Source organism: Brienomyrus brachyistius, unplaced genomic scaffold (assembly GCF_023856365.1).
Source record: "Brienomyrus brachyistius isolate T26 unplaced genomic scaffold, BBRACH_0.4 scaffold57, whole genome shotgun sequence".
Classification (NCBI taxonomy): domain Eukaryota; kingdom Metazoa; phylum Chordata; class Actinopteri; order Osteoglossiformes; family Mormyridae; genus Brienomyrus; species Brienomyrus brachyistius.
The window spans coordinates 1,488,934-1,508,630 of NW_026042332.1; the positions used below are offsets into that span (position 1 = coordinate 1,488,934).

At 42.1% G+C, this 19,697-nt stretch overlaps 1 protein-coding gene across 1 annotated transcript; it reads right to left on the bottom strand.

The window, feature by feature from the left end:
- Positions 1–13,954: 13,954 nt before the first annotated feature.
- On the bottom strand, positions 13,955–18,237 carry rpe (ribulose-5-phosphate-3-epimerase). Its single transcript, XM_049001261.1, has 7 exons — positions 18,110–18,237; positions 17,833–18,020; positions 16,580–16,659; positions 15,287–15,426; positions 15,028–15,162; positions 14,589–14,675; positions 13,955–14,284 (listed from the first exon to the last, which is right to left on the bottom strand). Exons 2-7 carry the CDS (start codon positions 17,952–17,954, stop codon positions 14,162–14,164), a joined length of 687 nt encoding a protein of 228 aa, XP_048857218.1. The 5' UTR covers positions 17,955–18,020; positions 18,110–18,237; the 3' UTR covers positions 13,955–14,161.
- Positions 18,238–19,697: the final 1,460 nt, after the last annotated feature.

A 19,697-nucleotide genomic window follows, 5' to 3' on the forward strand; every position in this document is an offset into this window, starting at 1 on the left:
CTGTCACCAGACAAGCACCAGATTTGTTTAGCACAAATTAACTAAGACAACAAAAATGCTCAGTATGATAGTTTTCTTTAGACTGAAAATGAACGTGGACACAGCGTGGTTCATAAAAAAACTGTCCTAACAACACGAGTAACATGTAAACACTTCAATGTTTTGAGTCACAGTTAATTTCTCAAGAGAGGCATATCAATGTGGTATTTCTAACGTCATTGGAGTTGTGCTTCATTATCATCATTATAGTGTTATGAGAAACAGTCTGTATTTTTGCACTTATACAAATACTTCCTGCAAGCATTTCTTTTACTTTCAGTAAGTATCTTTTATTTTCAGCTGTATCTTTTTATCAGTTCACTTGGAGATATGAATTAAAAACCAAAGCAGCGTGGTTAATACAGCTCTAGACTACATTAATTATAGATAATTTACATAGTGTGTACAGTGTATCATGCCCGGCTTGTACGATCCTTGTGTGTGCCACGCCCCCTGATTATCCTTGTGTGTGCCACGCCCCCTGATAATCCTCGTGTTTGCCACGCCCCCTGATTATCCATGTGTGTGCCACGCCCCCTGATTATCCTCGTGTTTGCCACGCCCCCTGATTATCCTCGTGTGTGCCACGCCCCTTGATTATCCTCGTGTGCTTCCCCAATCATGCCCAGCTGTACCTTGTTATTTCGACACGTCTTTGTTCTATTTCAGTCCTCGTCTTGCCCTGCCATTTGTCCGTCATTGATTTTAGTGCTGTTGTTATGACCGGTTCTGCCCGTAGCCATCTTCCCCCTAATAAAACCCCAGTTTTCCCCGTATTCTGCCTCCCTCCTTCGTCCTTCCCTGCCTCCTTCCTGCCAGCCTGCCTGTCACTACCCGTGAACCCTGACACAGTGGGTTGAAAAAGTATTCGACCCCCCTCTGTAAAGCCACCATATTTCCATCTTACATCATTACAACCTATAAAAATCACAAATGCAGAGTATCATACTGAACTGTTATTTATCTGTGAATATGTTTTGAACCAATTAGAGCTTGATGAATTAAACAAATGCAAATTGACAGTCGTGTTTTGAAAAACCCCTTCACATGACCAACAGTCATTACTTGGTTACAGCACACTTTTGCAGCAATTCAACTGCTTGAAATCATTTTGGATAGCCATCTAAAAGCTTAGCACATTTGGATGGAGGCAATTTTTCCCATTCTTCCTTGCAGAACTGCTCCAACTGGGCTAGGTTTGAAGGCTTTTATTTGTGAACTGCAAGTTTGAGATCACACCACAAATTTTCAGAATCAGATCCAGACTCTGGCTAGCCCACTGTAAAACCTGGATCTTCTTTTTGCCAAACCATGCTTTAGTTACTTCTGCACAATGTCTTGGGTCATTGTCCTGCTGAAAGTGATAGCATCGTCCCAATTTGATGGCTGACGTTTTCTTACAAAATCTGGATATACTTCTTACTATCCATTCTTTACTCAATACGGACAAGGGACCCAGTTCCTGACCTCGAGAAGCAGCCCCAAAGCATGATGCTCCCCCCACCATGCTTGCTTGTTGGTAGGTATGGTGTTTGCTGGATCATTGGCAGTTCCTTCCTTCCACCAGACAAACGTCTTTGTGTTGAGGCCTGGAAGTTAAATTTTGGTCTCATCAGACCAAAGTACATGTCTCCAGAAAGCAGGACTCTTGTGAAGATGTCTATTGGTGAATTCTAATCGAGCTTTCAGATGACATTTTTTTAGAAGTGTCTTCTGACAACTCTGCCATGCAGCTGCTCTTTGTGCAAAACCTTCGATATTGAAGTCTTGTGCACCATCCACTCCAGCTGCAGATACTGAGCTTTGCAGGTCACTGAGAGTCACCTTAGGATTTGCTCTTACTTCTCTGACTAGTTTCCTTGACGTTTTCTTTGTTATTGTAACAGGGCAGCCTGACCGAGGTCGGTTCACTGTACTTCCGCTTGTCTTCCACTTGAATATGATGGCCTTCACAGTGGACACGCTGAAGCTAAGGAGCTTGGCAGTCTTCTCGGCACCATTGTCATCTTTTAACATATTAATTACAGTGGTTCTCAAGTCATTAGAAAGTTCCCTTGTCTCCATTTCGGTCAGTTTTTGAGGTTTCACCAAATACGCCACTTGTACTGATTTCTCAGTTGTATGTTCCTAAGAATTGGCCTTAATAATCACTTATGGACCAGTCAACAAGCTAGACAACTAGTTGATCAATTATTAACACCTGTTTTCATTAACCTCATTACATTAACAATCATACAGTCTCCAAGCTGTTAGGGGTCGATTACTTATTCAACAGCAGATTTCACTGATATCTTCTTTATATTGTCCTTGCACTAATTTACAGTGTATGTAACAATATAAAACTAAAGATGCATTTTCAAAGAAAAATATTACAGGAAAATTTGTCTAGGGGGTTCGAATACTTTTTAAACCCAACCTCTGTTAGGAATCGGTGCCCACATGCACCTTTATACTGACTCCAGAATCTGTTTTAAGATTCCCTTAGATCAGAAAGCCCTGTGCTATCAGCCCTGTATCTTCCTGTGTCCACAGCTCATTTTCCTTGGGTTCTGTCCTGATTCTTTCTATCCATTGCCCATCCCGTTCTGTGGTCAGTAACATTCACGCCTTTGCGTGTCGCAATAATCCCCATTTATGTTCTTTCTGGATGCCTTATCCCCATTATTCCCAGTTGAAACACACTTATAATTAAACATTCTAATTAACCAGCCAGACATCACACTCCGCCAGGACAAAAAACTGCTCGCCAGTTCATACTGACATCCCCAAAGAGATCTTCTTGGGAACCTGACTGCTCCAGAATTCTAGTTTGTACTTCAGCTCCACATTCTGTTAGGAAAAAATGGAAATGATGAGCTCTCAATAGCCATTTTGGGCTCACATTCCCTGTTATAATATCTTTATTCATTTCATCCTTGAGTAATAAAAGAATTCATAAATGAAATATAATGCTCAGGTGAAATGACTGGTGCTAAATATCTCCTCTGTTTTATTACAAAGAACTAATTTACCTATTTAGGGACATGGATGAGTGTGACTGGATGACTACGCTAAACCTCAATATATTATGAAGATTATGAATTATGAACAGCTCCTGACATTCAAGTCTGAGGCAAAAGGAATATTCTAGATCAGCTCATCACAGAGATTATAAAACACGAATGCCAGGGAATACGTTGGTTTATATGGCTAATACTGTGGTGAGTGTTTGTTAGGGTCACGGTCAGAAGTCTGGACTGTGGCCTGGTGGTTAACGTTCTCACCTGGGCCTGAGTGGCATGCAGTCTCTCTGTCAATGACTCCACCGCGCTCTCTCGCGCCCACACTTCTGCCGAGAGCCCCTTAATCTGATGGCACAGGACAACACGACACACGTTACCTTTGGGTATGAATGGGGAACAGATTTAAGAAGAAATTTGTCGTTACCTATCCTAGTGCAAGCTCAAAAGCAATTAATATGTGTCGTCTCCTAGGTCACCAGCTCTGACCTAGTGCGTTTTCCATGACCAGTATAGGTAGCATTAGCATTTAGCACCCTAGTCTGATACCTTTAAGTTTCTGCTCTTGCTTATCTCAAACATCGATGTAGTCCTACAAAATACCGTTAATTTCTTTTTTTAGTTAAGTAGAATGTTTTGTTGGACCTATAAAAGCTGGTTTCTACCACACAGATCCTTTGCTGAAGGAGGTATCGCTAATGTCCTACATGCTAGTTCATCATTTACAATTAGCTCCCTGAATAGCAGTCTAATACACACACAATAAGGAAAATTATCTACAAAGTCCGCTGTTAAAATTTATCGAAAAACAAAACATTGAGGCTTTACTTGAAGATGTGCTGCTTATTTATAAGTCTTACAAGAGACCTTGTTGAAGCACAGGATAATTTTTTTTTACCTAAGATCTATCACTGATTAATATCATTATGTTTTTTTGCATAAAAATAATCTTAGTGTAATGCTGTTTGGAATGAGCAATGTATTTGCACTGGGCAAAACTGGTAAGCATTTTAAAAAGATTTAACACATTTTATAGCATCTCTGAACCAGCAGGTGGTGATATATCCATCACAGTCTGATTGCTCCAACAAACCTCAAGCAGAAGTCAATGGATTGCAGTGACACTCCAGGGGTGCCACATACTGATTATTAAAAAAAAACGCTGCTCATTATAACAAATGTCCGAATGTCTATATTGAGAAAATAGTGGTGCCACATATTTACAAATTGCGGTTCTAATTAGTTTAAAAAGCAACACGTGATGTAGTCTAATCTCAGCCCATTGTCAGAGCCAGTGAGATCATGAGGCAGCACATGCCTGAGAATGGAAGGACCTGCTCACCTGTTTCAGGTAAGTGCGCATCTTACTGCTCTGCCTAAGGACCATGTGGTCCAAGTGACAGATCTTTTCCTCCAAAGTGCAGATCTCAATTTTGTTTTTCCTCAAGCTGAAATTACAATGATCAGTAGCACTCTAGCTGAAATCAGTAATATCCATTAATATAAAGTGATAAAAACACATGCACTACAGCTATGGCAATGACCATTGTTCTAAAATGTTAAATCCAAGTGCATCTAGCTTTTGCCCTTTGACTTCATATAGTAATATGTATTTTGTGTATGTAATTCTGAGTGCTGTGATTCTGTATAACCATGTTAATCATCATTATCAATTAATAATAATAATGTAAATAGTAGTACTGTTTGTGTCTTAGTGTAGGGACTTGCTCTGTACTCCACCTCTCTGCTTCAGGACCTGCTTTGCGAGGCTCACAAAGATTGCGTCTGACGTGGTGCTCAATGAAGTCTTTCTTCACCTTTAATGCGACCCTCTCCTGTGAGGCAGGGGTTAATATGCACCTGCTTACTTAACTTCCTCAAAATTTCAGTGAAATTCAAAGCGTGTCCTCGCCACTTGTGCTTAAATTAAAGCTCTTAAAATTAAAGTAGCTCTTAAAGTAGCTCTTTGCCGTAATTTAAGCTGGACATTTACCTTCTCCATCCTCTCCAAAAATTTCTCTAGATCAGAAAGTTTCCTCTGCTTAACTTCCAGACTTCTCTGCACAGCGTTTAAATCATCAGTGCTCTTCCTTAGCCTGTGCTCCTGCTCCACAATTTGTGTCTTATACAACCAAAAAACAAAAACAAACAAAAACATATAAACCCAGTCTGGATTCTGTGCAGGAACAACAGTCTCCTGCAGACTGACCCCATATTAATGCAACATACACAGTGCAGTGAAACTATTGTAGTAATAATGCAGTACAGACTGTTGTACATAATACATATTTCCATTTAAGTCACCACCAGACAGATAAAATCAGCTTAAATGGAAAAATGTATTATCTACAGGCATTATCTACAGTTTTAATCATTACTGAGAAACTGAATGAAAGTTTTGACTAATATCAAGGTCAGCAAGTACTTAAAATGACTTTAGGAAATGTCTGCTTAAGAAGTGGACATATAAACAAACATGAATTATGTGGGTTGATCTGGTGGTCTGGAGTTATAAGGTTATGAAGGAATTCAATTTTTTGAGTCGCCCCCCCCCACCCACACACACACACACACACACACACACACACACACACACACACACACACCTGTAAGGCAATCATCTGCTGGACGTATGTCTCCCTCCGTTGTCGGGCCCGATGCTGGTATTGGCTGAGCAGCCTCCTTGCAGCACTTCTCAGGGCAGGCCCCCCCGCTTCCTGCAGCGCCTGCAGCTGGACAGAAGGGATGGGGGGGGGACAGGTAAGAAAACAAAGCAGGCAGGCATATGAGGACTGACAGCCAAGTGCCCGGAAATGCCAGTCGCCAGCTGCAGGTTTCATCTTTATAAAGTCACACAGGTCCCTGCAGGATAAGAATAGAAATAAGCTCTATAAAGCCCAAGTTTTGGCCTGTTTCAAAGGAGTGGGCGAGGTGCCCATTCTCTGCCTTTTTTTTTTGCACACCTGGTGTTCCTCTAATCTCAGTAAAACAAAAGGCATCTGCTCCAGCTTCACATGGTTTTGAATTGGAGCATTTGGTGGAGTGGGATGTGAAGGCTAGAGAGAAGATGAGCTGTCCCAGCTCAAAGTGTCCTCCCTGACATGGATTATCTGGTGACCCAATTCCACCCCAGCCCGGCCCAGTATAATTCCAGGGCTTTTTGTTATTTGGTGCCAGTGCTTCTGCGAGATACACTAACGGCCCTCATTAAATACACACAGATTCCACTATGGGACATGTGTGCTTGTACTCGGTTGTTTTGCTACTAGTCATATCTTTCCAGTTAGCTAACCGTCTAGCCAACTGACTATTGAACTATAACTAAGTAATGAACTTCATGCTGATGATATTGCCTCCGTGAAGTTAACAAGACTTCCATCCATCCATCATCTTCCGCTAATCCGAGGTCGGGCCGCGGGGGCAGGAGTCTCAGAAGGGAAACCCAGACTTTCCTCTCCCCGGCCACTTCAGCCAGCTCCTCCAGGGGAATCCCGAGGTGTTCCCAGGCCAGCCGAGAGACATAGTCCCTTCAGCATGTCCTAGGTCTTCCCCAGGGCCTCCTCCCAGTGGGACATGTCCGGAACACCTCACCAGGGAGGCGTCCGGGAGGCATCCTGACCAGATGCCTGAGCCACCTCATCTGGCTCCTCTCAATGCGGAGGAGCAGCGGTTCTACTCTGACTCCCTCCCGAATGACTGAACTCCTCACCCTATCTCTAAGGGAGAGCCCAGCCACCCTGCGGAGGAAACTCATTTCGGCCACTTGTACTCACAATCTCGTTCTTTCAAGTTATCAAGTTATTAGCTAGCTAGTAACAGCCCTGTGCTATCATCCATACATTGTTATATCACAGCTGATAACCTTACATACTGCAAGTCTACCACTTCAGCATGCATTTTATGCCTGTAAAATGAAGGTACCCAACAGAAGGCTCACACAATGTTGTATTGCATCCATCACACTTACAGGTGTCTTGAACGACCGGCATGATTGACAGGCTCGTGAGGTGACGCACGGTGGGCTGGGTTGGATGACCAACTGCACATTCCTGCAGGTTGCAGCCAGACATCCTTGCAATGATGCAGCGTTGCTGAGCAACAGCACTGGAGCCCTACCTTCAGCTCCAATTCCTTGTTCTCCACAAGGATGCTGGAGAACTGCACCTCCTTCTCTTTCAGGTCCTCCAGAACTCGATGGTGATGGCAATTCAGGTAGCTGTGACACTGGTCCCACCACTGGGTGTCTTCTTCCTGGTTTGTCGGAGTAAATAAAACCACATTATCTAGTCTTCTCCTATTGTGAAGTAGAAGGCAGTTTGCACATTCAGTCCTGTATTTGAGTACTTCAGTCACCCAGGTTAGCAGTTTGACATAGATCTACTTTACCACAGAAAATTTTACAGTGGTTTCATTTACTTTATTTTGATGAAGGAGAGCAGGACATTTATTGCATAAACAGCACCTGTGGTATATGAAGGTGTTTGGAATTATGGTACCGGTCCCAGAAACCTAACTACCAAGGCTTCAGGGTATGGACTCCTTTCATAATTGTGGTCTGTGATTCTGCAGTGATGAGAGTGGTGCTTTCCAAAAGGTGGAGCTATTATCTAGTGACTATTCCATAATATCCTACCTCAAGTGATCACGGATCTTGTTAAGGGTGAGCCTAGCAAGGACCTTACTCGGCACTGAGAGCAGTGTTATCGCCCTGTAGTTGCCACAATCCAGGCGATCACCCTTCCCTTTCCAGATAGGGACTTCAAGTTCCGTTTTCCAGTCAGTTGGGATGATGCCTGACTCCCAAATGGAGGCAAAGATTTCTTGCAATGCCAGGAGAACAGCCTTATCACCAGCCTGGAGAAGTTTGCCCCGAATACCACAGATCCTGTGGTCTTCCCCACACCCAGGTGATTCACCACCTGTGCAATCTCAGTGAGATTGAATGGTTCACATCTGATTCTAGGATTTGCCTCGAGAACTGTGGACCCAGACATGTCCATCATCCTAGCCAAGAGGATCAACATTAAACAACTGCTCAAAGTAGCGGATCACATCTGCAGTGTCATCTGTAAGGACCGTTCCATCACCCACCCTGACTGCAAGTCTCAGAGGAACAGATTCAGATGTATGTAATATTTAGATTTTTCTGTAAGCAGCACGTGGGTCACTAGACCACAGATGGTGTGTCACCGGCTCACAGATTAGTCTAACAAACACCTCCTTACCTGCCCTGAGAGCCTCACAACCGTCCTCATCAGTACAGACTGGAGTTGCCACCAAGTCGTGCACTGAAACTCCTCTCGATAATATCAAGGAAGCCCTGCAAGATGAAACGGCTCCTTCTGGAAACACATGTCCAGTGTTTACATGGAACAGGAGTGCTATTCTCTGTCTCCATGTTGGCCATTTTTTTCTTTTAATCGTCTCCTAGTTAGACTACATTGTGTTATTGGTACTCTATCATACTTAAGGTTAAAATTGATTCATCACCTTCATCTGCCCACCTTAATTAGAACAGTGGTTTATCGTGCTGATTTGTAGTATATCCACTTCTAATAACAATTCAGTCACAGCAAGCTTCAGTCTATCCTGGGATAAGGGGGCTGCAACAGAATATATCTGCGTTTTACACACACAATCACTTAGGCAGTCAAAGAAAGTTCTTAAAAGTACATCTGAATCGCATACTTTTTCATTCTGAGAGCAAACAGCACTATTAATCAGCACTCAGATGACACTCAGTTCCTTAATAAGCAGCAGGTTTTGAAGCAGCAGGTTTTGACACAGGAAAAGTGAGTCCTTACATGTTGTGCACCTCATTTGCGGAAAGGAAAAGAGGAGTCACAGCGGGAGCGAGGCCAAGCGAGTTCTGTGTGAGAGGCATTGGGTTTGAAACTGAAACTGGAGTGGGGAGAGCCTCATTTTACTGGCCCTTTACAGGGATGTCACTGGTTAGTTATACCTGTGTTGTTATTAGACTTCGGTGTTACATAAGGCTGATGCTAAACTGCTAGTATATCATTCTTAATGTTTTGCGCTGTGGATTAGTTCGTGTTTAATTCAGAGTCAGTACGAGATATTGTGTGTAGGCTGATTGATTATATGACAGTGATGGCAGTATTGTGTTTATTTATTTATTCTTGCATTGTGAATGCTTACAACCCGACAACAAAATTATCCAATAAGCGAGTTGTGTCATACTGTTCCTGGGACTGGATTAGCCAGGGCTGCACAACCCTGCTCCTGAGGTCTATCAACCTGCAGAGCTTATGCACGGCCCTAGTTTAACACACCTGATACAGATAATTAGGCCCTTAAGTAGCGTCTCAGAGTCAGCTATGTTGACGCTAAGCTGGCTCTAATGCTGAGATGGTAGATCTCCAGGAGCAGCGTTGGGTGGCTCTGGGTTAAGCCCTTTTCAAGTCTGGGTAGAAGCTGAAGTGAAGTGCCCACATAGCTTGACACTATCTTTGATGTGTACATACCTCCCTAATATCGCCTGTCTCTTCTTTCACACTGGAAAGGCTATTGAAACTGTAGCTGTCCATGTTCCCGATTACCTCACTGGACAAAACCGCAGGCGATTCTTCAGTTCTCATAGAGACACGTCTCTCTGCAATCTATAATTCCTGAGAATGACAGCAGGCAAAATTTTATTATGAAATACAATGATTTCATTTGAATGAATGATCATATACATATATATAATGTATATGCAGTGTTTGTGTGTGTGTATATATATATATATATATATATATATATATATATATATATATATATATATATATATATATATATATATAACATACACACACACAGTCCATATATTCATGTGTTCATGGGGACTCTCCATTGACTTCTATGGGCAAAATCCCAATCCTGACAATGATAACCATAACCTCTACCCAGTCATAACCTTAACCATAAATAACCAAACAAAAGGCTTTTGGCATTTTTTCTTTTTTGATTGTAGTCACAGATTATTATAAAATTAAGTTTCCCCTTGTGACGACCAAAAAATGTCACCACATCAAAATAACAAGTTTTATCTCACATTGTGGGGAAATCTGATCTCGACAATCTAATAACCACAAACACAGACACACACAGGCACCTCTCCAATTGCCCATTTAAGCAAATATCTAGTCAGGAATCTTGTGCCTGTAGCCCCTGGGATAGGTTCCAGATCCCCCCTCCCATAAGCTGATGGAATGGCAACTAACTCAAATAACCACTCATTACAACCAAGGTATGCAGCAGCATTGCTGGATACACATCAAGCCTTTAAGCAGATGGGCTACAGCAGCAGAAGGACAGGAATCCGAGGCTGCAATGGGCACAGGTTCACTAAAATTGGACAATGGAAAAGTGGAAAAACATTGCCTGGTCAGATGAGCTTTGATTTCTGATGCAGCATTCATAGGGGAGTTTACATGAAAGCATGGATCCATCCTGCCTTGCAGTAACGATGAAGGCTGGTGTTCGTGATACCACAGCCTACCTGAATATTGTTGCCGACCATGTCCATTCCCAGGATGATAATGGCTACTTCCAGCAGGATAAGACACCTTGTCACAAAGCTCATATCATCTCAGACTGGATTCTTGAACATTGCAAGGAGTTCTCCGTACTCAAATGGCCTCCACAATCACCAGATCTCTACATGAGTATAATAATAAAGTGGATTTAGGTTTTGGACTCGGACAGCTGTTTTCATAACGTTGTAGAATTTCATGTTACATATTTTTTTCTTTACCAATTGTTAGATTTGCACCTGCCTTAAAAAACATTAAAAACCTCTAATTGGGCAGTGGTGACTTAATGATTAGGGAAGCACACTTGTAATTGAAAGATTGCAGGTTTGAATCCCTGACCAGCAAGGCACCACTGAGGTACCCTGAGCAAGGTACTGCCTCCAAGCACTGCTCCCCAGGCGTTTAATTAGCTGCCCCCTGCTACGTCACATATGGTTTAAATGCAGAGGACACATTTTGTTGTTGTACACTGTGTGCTGTCGTGTGTCAACAATGACCATCAATCACTAAATTCTAATAATGTAAAACTAACAGGCAGAATCTGTAGGTAGTAAACTTGCTGGATGTAATGGGAGGTGCAGGGTCCTGCTAGTATGAACACACATAAAATGGCCAGTGCATTTTGATAAGGATGTGGTGTAATCTGTGTATAGCAGTCTATGAGAGTTTGTAAGGATTTTTAAGTCATACAGCTGTGGAGAGAGGAGACCGTAGCAAGAATTCTGAAAAGGTCATTCTAGTACTGGTTAACCAGGACACCATAATTGGATTAGATGGCTATGAATCAGTTCCTCCTTTTGCCTGCTGTGTCATGCCAGTAGTGTGCTGATTGTGACCAGATCTCCACTGAACTGTAGAAACTGCGTTCTTGCAGACTGCACTGCCCCTCGTGCATACATGTCATTCACTGTGTCCACAAATGGGTGCTGCCCCCTATGCAGGCCCTCTACCACACCTCTGCTCTGTTGACACTGAGCAAACAATCAGAAAACCTGCCATATATCATTAAACCTGCATTCCACGTGGGCGCTGAATGCTACATGATAGGATGATGTGTGGCGTTAGTGATGGAAATCAGATCTGAAACCCAGCAGTATCAGTCAAAACCCCAAGTAAACCGATACATTCTGAACATGACCTTAAACAGCATTTGAATATATACCTGTTAACGTGGAAATGATACATTTATAAACGAAAATGTAAAGCAGATACTTCCAGAACATTATTTTCGATGTGGCCCACACGTTCTACGTGAGGTCTCTCATAGAGCTTCAGCCTATCAGCTTCATCCGACCATCCTTGCTATGTCGTAACAAAGCGGTGATCTTTCACCTTGTCTCCTTGCTTACTGGATTTCAAATGTCTTGTACAGAAAGTAAAAACGGATAAACATGATACACAGTAGCATATTCCTTTAAGGAACAACTTACTGTGGGAGCTGACCAGTGGGTTCCACTTCGGAAAAGTCTCCTGGGTCGTCAGTGCTGTCAGACCTACAAAGTGAACTTGACACACAACGTGTTCAAGGCCACCAGGAATTTGACCAATAAATGAAGAGCTTACATCCCCGTTTAGAGTAATGTGTGCAAGTAAGCTTTAGCTCACTGAACGAGCTTTCCCCTCTGTCTCATTGTGCCTGCTCCTTATAGGTGTGTCTCTAATAAGGCAGGCGTAACCTAGCAACAAATAATTCTCCAGGAGACCTTTCGCTTCAGATTATTTGTCTTATATGTTTCAACATCAAAAGAACTGGAACAATGGATCTAGTGTAAAGATCTGACAAAAAGACCAAATGAAAATAATATTACAACCAGGGGGACATGACCCATCCAATCTTTAATGCGACTTTATTTTACCCTCCCAAAAAATAAAACTTTACATTTAAATTACTGTCCCCACCAATGTCGAATTCTCTCCTACACCACCGACTATAACATGTATGGTTTTGAAAGCCTAAAAATCACAAGACAACAAAGCAGGAAGTGGAAGAAAAGCTGTGAAGCTTCTGGACATACAACACAGAACTGAGAAAGAGGCCACAAACACCTGCGTAAACACAAATCCAGAACAGTGTGGTGGACGTTCCATTAGCCTGCGACATGGATTTATGGATACAGGTCCTGAGGTCTCAACACATGCATGTGCCAATTTATACTGTACCTTGATTATAAATACATTTTTCTACATCAAACTTTTTTGGATTGCGTGAGGAAACTATAACATTATTCCAGTTTCCTGCCAGTCCTGAGACATGCAGTTAGGGGGACCTGAGATTGCCCCAGTGGCTGGCTGGAATCCCAAACAGGATGTCCTCTACCTTGCAGGCAGTGATTCCTGTGAATAAGCCCGAGATGAAGACCTAACCGTATTTACAATACTGTCTGAAATAAACTCAATCGTATCGCACTTACTGACTGAAGCATTAAAAAGAGAACAAGACTAATAGCTGGTGTCCAGCATTCAGCTGTAGACTCACCTGATTTGAAATCCTGCAGCTTTAATGTGTTTATAGCAGATGGCATGCAAAAGGACCAAAGGGCGCTTGGTATGTTCAACACTACAGACATCAGGGTCAGATTACAAACTACATGCCACATTTTCAAAAATGTTTGCACAACGTACAGCTTTCTCCAACTAATTTTTCGTTTTAGGAATAATGAGCTGCGATGGGCTGGCCCCCCATCCTGGGTTGTTCCCTGCCTCGTGCCCATTGCTTCCGGGGTAGGCTCCGGACCCACCGTGACCCAGTAGGATAAGCGGTTAGGAAAATGGATGGATGGATGGAATAATGAGGAATAACTTTATGAATATGCATGTGTACTACACGGTTGGGCCTGTCAGGATTCAAAGGAATAAACTCCCAAATGAAAATTTATGAATCATGCCAGGAAAAACGTCTCCAAAAGCAAACCTGTTACCATGGCAGCTGTCAAGCAATTGTCACATAAACCACTGGACGTCTGAATATACAACTGTAACTAAATCATGCTTCAGAGGGAGCTGATACAATAAGAGACAGTGTTTTGATACAGTTATGGCCGCACTGCACCCACAGCCTCTGCATTCAGTTAAATGCTGGTTACCCTGGGTAAGTCAATGTCTTCTTATGATAATATTCACATTTAAGCCAAAAGAATATTATACAACCATTAACATTTAAAACAGAATTAAATTGTTTGATAAAGTGTGATAACTTTTGGGAAAACACTTCAAATTACTGGCCGAAAAATGCTTTCTGTCTGCCGATATTAACTGCCTCCCCCCAATTTCTCCTACTTAACATGGATACAATTGACAGATATGGATAAAAGGCACTATATTTTGGGTTATACACTAAGGGGCTTGATTTCACAGAGGTAAGAAATCACAAGCAACACAGTACTTATTTAATGTTTTTAATTACATTGTGTCACACTTTGTTGTTCCCAAAAATCTATATTAAACAGGTCCAAAGGAATGTTTCAAGCACCAACCAAACCAACACGGGACAAAAAAAAAATCTATCAGCAGTCATGCTCCCAGAAGGTCACCTTCATAAGGATCAGAGAGGCCAAAGAGGTGAGAGTCCATGTGAGGGAAGACCCCCGATCACCGATCCAGGCAGCGCTTCTGGATGGCCTCCGCACAGACATTCCGGAGCAGGGCGATGACCGAGCGAGGATCCTCACTCTTCATGACGGCACTGCCGGACACGATCATGTTCGCCCCAGCCTAGGGGAGAGGCAGAAAGACAGAGCAAGTTTTCAGCTCGATAAAGCATTTCCCAAGGGGTAGATGGGAGGTTCTGACTCAATCCCTACACGCTGTCTATCAGACAGACACTAACTGCATGCAGAGGTGCTAAAGTTCACTGCGATTACGCTACCAGACCAGCCTCAATTATCAGTAAAGGGATATTTTCTCTTCTGATCTGAACTGCACCATAACAGCTTCACTTTGCGGTTTTGTGTTCCTGAATCCATTTGCTGATGGAGCTCCGTACGCTGTAGTATTGAGCAATAGTTTGCGTTCTCACCTCTGCACACTTGTGGATGGTGTCTGGGCCCACACCTCCATCTACTTCAATATCCAAAGAGGGAAACTGGCTGCGTAGCCAGCTTACCTAAACAAACCACATAATACCACAGCAAATACTAAAAGGCATCACATCTTCCCTACCTCTGCACAACCCTGATCAGGTTGGGCAGCTTAAAGATGGACAGACTGAATTATTCACGCATTTGTACTACCTTTCAGGACATTGCTATTACAGTCAATGGATAACAATTATATAGCTTGTTAGTGTGGCGTATTAGTGTTGTCATCTTTACAAGAAAGGCATTTTCACACTAATGTTAAATTCTGTACCACCTGCTCTAACTATTTTATGGAAACTAGATTTTTTTCTAACAAAACAAAAACAAGACACCATTCACTATTATGTGACCTTCAGGTCACAGAAACTCCAGTCTTACCTTTGGCATCATGTCTTCCATGAACTTCTGACCCCCAAAGCCAGGCTCAACTGTCATGACCAAAGCCATGTCTATCTGTCCTGCCCAAGGAGCCAGCTCTTCTACCAAGGTCCCCGGTTTAATGGCCAAGCCTACCTGCAAAGAAGCCCATTGACATTAAGGCAGACATGGTGCAAACCGGCCATGTTTGTTCACAGGAAAGACATACAGTCGTACAAAAAATTAAGAGGCCACTCTATATAGCTGCCCGCTTGCTAACCTTCATGCCGCTTTCCCGGATCTGCTTGATGAGGTTTCCAGGGTTGGTGGTGGCCTCTAGGTGGAAGGTGTACTGATTGGCTCCAGCAACAGCCATAGGCTGGACCCACTGCTCTGGCCTGGACACCATCATGTGCATGTCTGTGGATGAACAAGTTTACTGGGACCAAAATCACTAGTACATATCCAGAGCATCACCAGCAAGTGACAATCTCCCTAAAAACACAACACTTAATAGCAGAGTAACTTGATAAGATCAATTATTGGTCAACCGGACCTCCTATGTCACCTACAATGTTTGATTTTAACACCTTCACAACAATTAAATATGAATATTCAGCTACATGGGTACGATCCATACCTATTAGATAGTACAGGTATCGGTCATATGACTGATCTATGTCCAATACTTCTGTAGTTTTCTGGAGTCTGTTAAAAGAGAACTCCTATTTCTTGTTAAATCAATTTGTACAATCAATCAATCACGACGAGAATTATTTCACATTGTTAGATGTGAAAGGTAATGCTGCCACTCAGTGTGTGTGAGTGGGGTGACTTCCGCCTGCTGTTACATCATGCACATACCGTTCGCAGTAGGTGTGTAAGAACATCACATACGTGAATGACAATCGAAGTATTTTAGACTTTTAACAACTCGTTTGTAAAAATAAAGCTTTGTGAGGGTTTAGTGAAACGTCCCCCTAAACAAAGCGCATGCAGTTGTGTGATACAACACGAGTAATATGAACAAAGCAATCGATGATTTGGGGGTCGCTAGCTTGGGCTGTTATATGCACTCACTACAGTGTGAGATACACTTCATTACAAATGCAGCCCCTCGTGCATGCTGGTGGCAGTGGGAGAACCACTGAGGGGCATTTTAAGCACCCGCCACTTGTGATAAACTTGTGTATACTCTCTTGGAATATATTCAAATTTAAATGCAAAATGCCCCAAAAATGCATAAAACAAATGAAGAGGAACAGTCCATTGTGTACGTGTCTAGTAACTTAATTAAAGAGTTTTTTGGCATACACATTTCTTCATCTGTATTTTATAGTTTAAACAATATGATTTTATTAATATATATATATATATATATATATATATATATATATATTTTTTTTTTACATATTAATGCTAGCAGTTGTGTATCGGAATCAGATTGGAACTGAAAACATGTGGACTAGCCCATCCCTACTCTAATTCCTGCTACAATCTTTATTAAGATTTTGAGAGTTATCGTTTCTATAGCTGCTGGTTAATACTCAGTGACAGGCCTGTCACGACTTACCAAAGAAAGGATCTGCTCCCAAGTTCTTTCTCAAGCACTCCACGACTGGGTGACCAAACGTGATGTTTGGCACAAAGAGGCTGAAAAACAAGATAACACAGTTGTTATAGAAATCCCTCATATATGGAAATATTCAGTTTAATATATTTCATACAGTGCCCTTCCTTGCATTGCACAGCTAATATCATTTACCAGTGTTCACAATGACATCTCTCTTAGAGAACATTCTTAATACCCAATTCACATACAAAATTTTCTTTAAAAAAAAAAAAAAAAACTAACAACTCCAACTCCATATTTCTTAATGAAAAGTCCAAGTGGTACGCGCTAACATTGGTTAATATAACCACATACTGCTGCACATGTACTTACATGTGTCTTTTACCAAAATGTTTCATTTATTACTATAATACGCTTTACTTGCCAAACCACAAGATATTCTAAAAATAAATAATCATAAGTTAAAAAGTGAAAAGGGAACAACAGCAGCGATCTGAACTTCGGTGACAAGCCATAAAACAATTTTATTTTAAAAGATAACTAAAACAGTGAGATTGTGACCTGGCGCTTTTACTTAACGGTACTCTAAATGTAGTTTGTATGTTTAATATCGGCTCACTGTACTACAAAGAAATAGACTCTCAGCCTATTAATATCCTGGGATTTGTAGGATTTGGGATTTATATCGGAGGGTAAATATTTATATAAATTTAATTTATATATGGAACATTAGTTTCAAAATATAACTGAGAATTAGAATTTTGAGTACGAGCATCCTGAATCACATGATATGTTACTAAACGTAAAAATATTTAGTATGAAAATTTATATTATATTATAGCAAATTAAAGACCTGGGGGGGGGGATTAGTTGAGACGGCACACACCGTTTCGTTTGTCGCGCGAACAGGGAACCTCACTGCGCCGCTTTACGTCAGTCGTACATGGATGCACGCGAGACGCGCGCGACCAATTGCGTTTTCGGCAATTACACTGTAATCAATACATTGCACGTGAGCGGAAAAAGAAGTGCACTGGTTACTCCAGAAAACCTGATCTTCAGTATCCTTAGTTGCATGTTGGCATCTTCGGTTTTTTAAAATCAATATAAGGCAATTCCCACGCGCTGAGTTTAAACGACAGTCAGAAACCTCATTCTCACCACTTAGTAAAATCTGGCAAGCCAGTTTAATTCACCAGGTCAGATAGGTAGCTGTCCAGCAAAACATTTAATCGTTCCCCCATGATATTTACCCGTCCATTACGTCCAGATGAAGGTAGTCGGCACCACAGTCCAACATCCTTGCACACTCATGGCCGAGGCAGGCCAGGTCGCTGTTTAAAATGGATGGACCTATTTTAGCTACATAAGCCATGCTGTACGTTCCCGTTCGCTGTGGGAATGCAGTCGCTGCGTTGACTTGCGCGGTGTCCTACACGGTCTAAAAAGGAAACACAAAAACGAAGAAACCAAAATGGCCGCGAGTGCACCCAAAAACAGTTACACGGTTGTTTACGGCTGACGTATCACCTTCGTATCGGCACGGAAAACTCCGCCTCCGTGTGCCTCTCATGTTCCCTGGTCCAATACACTATCCTCCCCAGCGAAGCATTCTTTTGTATTTATTTATTGTTTGAGATTTATTACCTCAAGCTACAGCAGGACTCACTCAGTTGCGGCGGTTTCTGTGGCTTCTTTGGACTCTGAAACGTAAACACGTAAGTATGGAAACAAGTCTGTTTCTGTTACAAAATAAACACTGCCAACTAGTTTTTAGCGTGTGTCTGCAAATTAACACGTACAACTATAGAGTTATACTTTAACAGCTCAGAAATATGGTATATCATAGTTTCAGGAGCAGCCCAAAGCAGGTTAGGACCTCCAATATGAGCTGCCCCGAAGGGGATCATCTGTATTTCTGGTATGAGACAGTGTTTCCCTTACCTTCAAACACAGCCATAAGGATGCTATTCCACTGCTACAGAAAAAAATTCACTTGGGATCAATCAATCATCCATCCATCCTCTTCACAGCTATAAAAGCTGCCACTCTTCTGGGAAGGCTTTCCACCCATTTTTACTCATTCATCCAAAATATCATTTGTGAGGTCAGGCACTGATGTGGGACACAAAGGCCTGATTCATAATCTGTTCTAGTTCATCCCAAAGGATGAGGTTGAGGTCAGGGCTCTGTGTGGGCCAGTCAAGTACTTCCACACCAAAGTCACACATCCATGCCTTTACGGACCAGTGCTTCGTGCACTGGAGCAGAGTCATGCTGGAACAGAAAAGGGCCTTCTCCAAGCTGTTTCCACAAAAATGGAAGAACAGAATTGACCAAAATATAGCTTGGTATGCTCAAGATTAAGAGTTCCTTTCACTGGAACTAAGGGGTCTAGCACAGCCCCTGAAAAGCAACATCATACCATTATCCCGCCTCCACCAAACTGACACAATGCAGTGAGGTAGGTGCTGCCCTCATGGCATCCGCCAAACCCAGGCTCATCTATCAGACTGTCAGACAGAGAAGCATGATTCATTGCTTCACAGGACACGTTTCCAGTGTATAATGACACCACTCCATTCGACGCTTGGCATTGCGCTTGAAGCTGCTCTCACTACTTACACCCCTATTACTCATTCCCATTGGCAGGATCTTTTAACTCAACTTGTCTTTGCAGTAGTAATGACATAACATTCCACATGATACCAGAAGGTGGCACTAAAATACTGCTGAAGTGAAATGAGTAGGCTTTCAAACTGCAGTCTTGGTCAAATGCCTACTGTATGGACGTAGGTGTAATAACACTCAACTAAGGCTGGGGGGTGGATTCTCGTTACATATACTTAATGCACCATATAACTGTAATCATTTACAATTGCTACGATAAATTATATATGTAAAATCTTCATGGTTATATTTAAGAACTTCTCATTATATTGAAGGGCATTTCACAAACAGCTGGAATTAATTTCCTTTAAAAGTATGGTGTTTGACGATCACCAATAGAGATTCCTCATTTTCTCCAGGGGTCATAACTCTGATGGAAGTGGCTTGAATTGACGTGGGAAATTTAAGATCTGTGGAGCCTGAATTTTAGGAGGAAGCAGGTGAGGCG